The 6,491-nt window shown below is 41.7% G+C and overlaps 1 protein-coding gene across 1 annotated transcript; it reads left to right on the top strand.

The window, feature by feature from the left end:
* Window positions 1-232: 232 nt before the first annotated feature.
* On the top strand, window positions 233-1,890 carry LOC148870305 (uncharacterized). Its single transcript, XM_088973745.1, has 2 exons — window positions 233-634; window positions 972-1,890. The coding sequence occupies exons 1-2, from the start codon at window positions 304-306 to the stop codon at window positions 1,718-1,720; spliced, it is 1,080 nt and encodes a 359-aa protein (XP_088829871.1). The 5' UTR covers window positions 233-303; the 3' UTR covers window positions 1,721-1,890.
* Window positions 1,891-6,491: the final 4,601 nt, after the last annotated feature.

Below are 6,491 nucleotides of genomic sequence, written 5' to 3'. Positions count from 1 at the left end.
ATAATACTACTAGAAGAGAAAGCTGTGAACAAACTATTCCAGATCCAGAGATCGTTTGTGGGGAGAACTGGAGAAGGGAATTGCACGTCAAGCAAAGTTCAGTTACGAGGATTTCTTCCCAGCTGTGTGAATTAATTGTGATAGAGACTCACACATACTCACATATAAAGATTACCCATCCTTGGGCTTTCTACCACCACAGTTACCAATTTGCCATTGTCCTTAATTTCTATCTGCTGGGCTCTACTTTTACAACATTTGACATCGATCAACAGCTGGAGAAGGCACAAACAGAACAGAGAGATGGATAGAAGGAAGACATGCCTTCTAGTGACCTTCTTCCTTGTTGTGTTTATCTCTATGGGAGCCTCCTTCGTTCAGGGTCAAGGCAACGGAAATGCAAATGGGAAAGCTAACGCCAAGAAGAACCTCGATGCTGCTTCGACGCATTACATTGTGCTAACGCCAAAGAAGGGGACAGGGCAAGAACGAGCTCTGTGCCTGGCCAGAGGGCGTTGCTATCTCAAGATCCTTCAGTGCCCCGTTCAGTGCACTCAGAGGAAGCCTAAGAAGAACAAGAAGATCAAGGGATGCTTCATTGACTGCAGCAGCACATGCGAGACCACTTGCAAATGTAAGTATATATTAATCTCTCTCTCTCTCTCTCTCTCTCTCTCAAACTCTTTGACCTTCTGGATCGCTTGGTTCATTAGCTAGCTACTTCTATATATTAATTACTGTTTCCACACTTGCTAGAACGTACCCACCAGTTAGTTCCTAATTGGAACGTACTGCAGAGAAGAGAAAGAACATAAAAACTAGCTAGCTAGCTAGCTTCAATCAAAAAGTCGTAAAATTGAAATAAATGGGCATTTAGTTTGGAAGATTATTGATCATTATTAATTCAGTACTCTTGAAATTAAGTTGAATCTATTATACGAATACGACGTCTGTTCTTTCTTGGCATGCAGTTCGGAAACCCAACTGTAATGGATATGGGTCGGTCTGCTACGATCCCAGGTTTGTTGGCGGTGACGGTGTGATGTTCTACTTTCACGGGGCCAAGGGAGGCGATTTCGCCCTCGTGTCAGACGATGAATTTCAGATCAACGCCCACTTCATCGGAAGCCGACCAGCAGGGAGGGCCCGCGACTTCACCTGGGTGCAAACCCTCTCCGTCATGTTCGATTCCCACACTCTTGACCTTGTTGCCAAGAGAGTGTCTCGCTGGGATGATGGTGTCGATGCTCTCAGTGTCCACTGGGACGGTAACGCCGTTGAAGTACCGACTGACGGAGAAGCCGAGTGGCGAACTAATGATGGGAAAAGAGAGGTGGTGGTGGAGAGAACTGATGACACCAACAGCGTGAGGGTGACGATAACTGGGGTGGTGGAGATGGACGTGAAGGTGACACCGGTGGGAGCAGAAGAGAACAGGGTGCACAACTACCAGTTGCCAGAGGACGACGCCTTCGCTCACTTGGAGACTCAGTTCAGGTTCTCCAACCTCACAGACATGGTTGAGGGTGTATTGGGCAAGACTTACAGACCGGACTACGTCAGCCCCGTCAAAGTTGGCGTCCCCATGCCGATGATGGGAGGGGAGGACAAGTATCGCACTCCATCCCTCCACTCAACTCTCTGTGCAGTTTGCAGGTTCCAGAGGCCGCCATCTGCGACAACCACTTTCAATACTTTCAATGAGGTGGCTCAATCTTAATTAAGGATATATATATATATATATCTATACCAATTAAAACTACATGTCTACCAAAAAAAATTATGTAATAAAATTAGATCGATCCCAATTTCCCACCTTGTTTCAATTTGTTCTATCTTAATTTAAACAGGAAAAATAAAGGATATGATGTTGCAATGTTTTATTTCAAATGAACGGAGATCTACTCCTATCCTTTTGTGCCTTTAATTTGCATTTTGATGATGAGTAAATTAAAATTCCCTTTTGCTTATATTATCATCACTTTGAGACTTTAATATTATACAACTCCATGCCAGCAGCTAGCTACAGCATCTCTTCAATTCACATACGAGTAGCTATAATTCTATTGCAAGGGTACGTAGTCTTCGTATACTAACTTAATTACTATACGGTACAGATCGAATAATTAGTAATATAAATCAATTGATCAATCGGCTGCAATCAATATATACGTACGTACGTTTGGTTTGTTTGCATTAAGGCTTGGTTTGTTTGCATTTGCAGTGCGCAACTTCATTAATAATTTTGTACGGGTGCAGAAGCGCATGAGAATACTGCATGCAAATGAATTGAGAGTAAATTCTGATTTTGGTTTTAATTTGTTTTGTTAGTGAGGTAAAGCCAAGTAAAACATTATAATTAAAGCAAAAGCAAATTTGCACTCCTGTACCTTTTATACTAGTGTAACTGAAGTTGTACTACTATCAAATTAACGGAGACGAAGCCTCCATCTGTTTGTTTTAATTTTTGCACCCAGTTCATGAGTTTATATCCTTATCATTGCACTCCTACCTAATGCAAAATATGTACTCTCTGACAGTGTAAATTTTACACCTCAAAAAATTGATATGCAAAATTTGCACCTGCAGCTTCCTCCTACCTCAATTTTCTTTCTCATACAAAGTGGAGGAGACCACATCATCTTTCTTCCAGCCTCCCAAAACAAATGACCCTCCCTCCTATCTCTCCATTTCCATATTAAGTGGGAGCACACCATTTTACTTCTCACAAAGCAGAAGTAAAATGAAATTCACACCGCAACCAACCAAGCCAACTTAAATAACAGTTTTGTAAGACAGATACAGTGAAAGATCGTACGTACTTCCTGCAGCATAGTGCCAACAATAGTAGTGCTGGTGCAGTACCTGCTGCCCATGCATCAAATTCCCCTTAAAAATTTCGGAACCCAAAGGTCCTGACTTTGCATTGTTATCTTAAGATATATATATACAAATTCGATGGAGTTCTTGTTCCTCAAAACTTTTTAAAATCCAAAAGACTTCCTAATTCAAAAAGAAAAATAAAACTTCTAAGTCCTAATTGTACAGGAAATATATAGAATACAGATTCGAGATCTCTTAGGACTCTCGCGACTCTTGTCTTCGTCCAACACTCCCCTTCAAGGTGGTGCATGAGGATTGCGAATGCCTAGCTTGGGAAGGAAAAAATCAAACTGTTTTTGTCCGAGAGCCTTTGTGAAAATGTCGGCGACTTGTTCATCGAAACGTACATAGGAATACGCAATGGTTCCAGCTTGGAGCTCATTGCAAATGAAATGACAATCAACTTCAATATGTTTGATTCGCTCATAGAAGACAGGGTTTGCAGCAATGTGCAAAGCAGCTTGATTGTCACAAAACAAGCGTATAGGTTGAGGATGAGATATACTCAAAGACGACAATAAACCTTTCAGCAACTTCAACTCACAACTGGCAGTAGCCATTGATCGGTATTCAGCCTCGACAAAGGACCGGGAGACAGTATGTTATTTCTTAATCTTCTAGGAGATGGGGGAATGTCCTAACATGACAAAGTACCCAGTAAGAGAGCGATGAGTTAGAGGACAACTTGCCTAGTCGGAATCACAATAGGCATACAATTGCAGATCACTATCAGAGCACAAAAATATTCCTTGACCAGGACGTCCCTTCAAATAACGAACCACACGTAATGCCGCATCCCAATGATCAACATGAGGACACTGCATAAATTGAGCCAGGACATGGATGCAATAACTGAGCTCCGACTGTGTAGTGGTTAAATAAATCAAATGGCCCACAAGACATCGATATCGTTCACGGTCATCCAGGAGTGCTCCGTCAACAAGGGCAAGTTTATGATTCTGAGTAATAGGAAAATGAGCAGGTTTGGACCCCAATAAGCCAGTTTTTGTGATAATATCAAGTGCATATTTTCTTTGACAAAGAAATAACCTCGATGATCCGCGAGTCATTTCGATGCCCAAAAAACATTTAAGAACACCCAAGTCCTTCATGTGAAAACACTGGTTCATATACTGTTTAAATTCGTGTATGAACTCTGGGTTATTCCCACCAACGATTAAGTCATCAACATAAACCAGGACGTGTAAGACAAGCCCATTCTTGTGATACGTAAATAAGGAATAATCAAAATAGGACTGTTCAAACCCAAAAGTTTTCAAGGAAGCATCTAACTTAGAGAATCAATTCCAGGGGGCTTTCCACAGACCATACAAAGATTTTCAGAGTTTGCATACCTTTCCAGTCCCGGAGGCCGAAAAACCTGGAGGAGGTTTCATATAGACATCCTCATGGAGATCACCATGCAGAAAAGCATTGTGGACATCCATCTGATGCAATTCCCAATGTTGGGCCACAACAACTGCTAAGAAGGTTTGAACTGTGACCATTTTAGCCATAGGGGCAAAGGTCTCGTTGTAATCAAGACCTTCAACTTGAGTGTTGCCCATGACTACCAAACCATGCTTTAAATCTTTCAATGGATCCATCCGAGTTGTACTTGATTTTATAGACCCATTTACACCCGATTGCCTTTTTTTCAGGTGGGAGGTCTTCCAAGGTCCATGTCTCATTGTCTTCCAAAGCCTGTATCTCTTGGCGCATAGCATCACGCCACCGAGTATCAGTCATTGCCTCAGAGAAACGAGTAGGTTCTCAGCCTGCAGTAATAGTTGCTAAGAAATGTCTGTGTTTTACAGAAAATTATCATACGTCACATAATGAGTTATGAGATAAGGAGTACCTGAGGACTGAAATGATGCGAGAGAAATAACGGATGGGTATAAACGACGAGGAGAGTGTGTGACAAAGTCCTGTAAATAGTTGAGGGTCCGCTTTTCTTGATGTTCGTGACCTAATAACTTCGAGGTGGGCTGAGGAGCAGCTGGAGTTTCATTATTTCTGCAATCTATATAGCTCCTTGTCTCATCAAGAGGACCAGACTCCTATATGAGGTGACTCAGATACCATGTCAGGAGGAGTGGCCCAAGGCAACCCAACATTTTCTTTGGCTACGGGAGGACTGGTTATTGATGGTTGATGTTCCGGAGTAGCAAAGGGAAATTCGGTCTCACTAAACACCACGTCTCATGAGACAAAGTAGTCACCAGACTCAAAGTCGTATAATTTCCACCCCTTTTTCCCAAAAGGGTACCCAATAAAGACACATTTCCTACTCCTAACGGCAAGTTTGTCACGGTCCCGAGTATGCGAAAAACACAAGCAACCAAAAACTCTGAGATGTTTATAAGAAGGACTTTGTCCAAATAGCATCTCAACCTAGAAATTGATCGGTTAATCAAGTACCCTGCGGTCAAAACACACTCACCCCAGAAATTGATCGGAAGATGTGCTTGAAACCCGAGCGCTCTGGCCACATTCAAAATATGACGATGCTTTCTCTCCACACGACCATTTTGTTGGGGTGTTCCAACATAGGAAGTTTGAAATAAATTTCCTTGCTCGTCAAAATATGATTTCAATGATGTAAAATATGTTCCATTATCACTTCTCACCATCTTAACCTTCTTATTAAATTGTCGTTCAATCATGGCACATAAATTTTTGAGTGTTCGACCAACTTCACTTTTTTCAGCTAGCAAATAAATCCAAACCGCTTGAGAATAATCATTAATAATTGTCAAAAAATATACAGCACCACAAGATGCAGGTACTCTATAAGCACCCCATAAGTCACAATGAATTAATGCAAAACAATCAGTCACTTTAGTGCTGCTTTGAATAAAAACATCTCTAGTTTGCTTTGCCTTCAAACAAACATTACAGGTTTTGTTCTTACTATTACTAATATTAAGAAGTAAGCTAACCGTTTGATAAGAAGGGTGTCCCAATCTCCGATGCCACAAATCGCATGACCCAATTCCATTTATCTTGTAAGCACGAATTGGCGCCACACCCTTGAATACATAGACCCCATCAAGCTGTTCACCCACACCAATTAGAGTCCTCGAGATGCGGTCCTATATCACACACAACTTATTAATAAACGTCATAATATAATCAGTGTCACGAAATAATCGACCTACTGACAATAAATTACAATTGAGTTTTGGGACATATAATACGTGCAACAGTTTAAAATTATTTCCAAGTTCAACAGTGCCTTCTTTCACGGCCTCGGTGTGTGCTTTGTTGGGTAACCTAATAGGACAAGGTGCAACATCATATGTGTCGACGAGCACATTTAAATTCCCTGTCGTGTGATGTGACGCCCCAGAGTCAACAATCCATTCAGTGGAGTAATTCTTACCAAAGAGTTTTTCATTAGTCCTGGTTTTCTAAGCATTAAGCATGCTTACAAGAGTATGCCATTGCTCGTCATTAAGCCCGTTTAGTCCGGTCCTGTCTCCGTCAGTCACAACTGCATTAGCAGCCACCTCATGCCCCGCTGATGATTGAGTAGCATGAGCTTTTGTTGTACCTCGGCCACGTCCACCAGAGGGTCCACCCTTGATAATAATTCCAAGATT

The sequence above is a fragment of the Nelumbo lutea genome, chromosome 2 (assembly GCF_056320005.1).
Source record: "Nelumbo lutea isolate HS-2025 chromosome 2, American lotus-T2T, whole genome shotgun sequence".
NCBI lineage: Eukaryota > Viridiplantae > Streptophyta > Magnoliopsida > Proteales > Nelumbonaceae > Nelumbo > Nelumbo lutea.
Note: the sequence above shows the minus strand (reverse complement) of the source record. Positions and strands in the feature narration are given on the sequence as shown.

Excerpts from the sequence above, each read along its gene's own strand:
- LOC148870305 (XM_088973745.1), top strand. The coding sequence starts at position 304 with ATGGATAGAAGGAAGACATGCCTTCTAGTGACCTTCTTCCTTGTTGTG. Across the intron at positions 635-971 it reads ATGCGAGACCACTTGCAAAT|TTCGGAAACCCAACTGTAAT; the intron begins GTAAGTATATAT and ends CTTGGCATGCAG.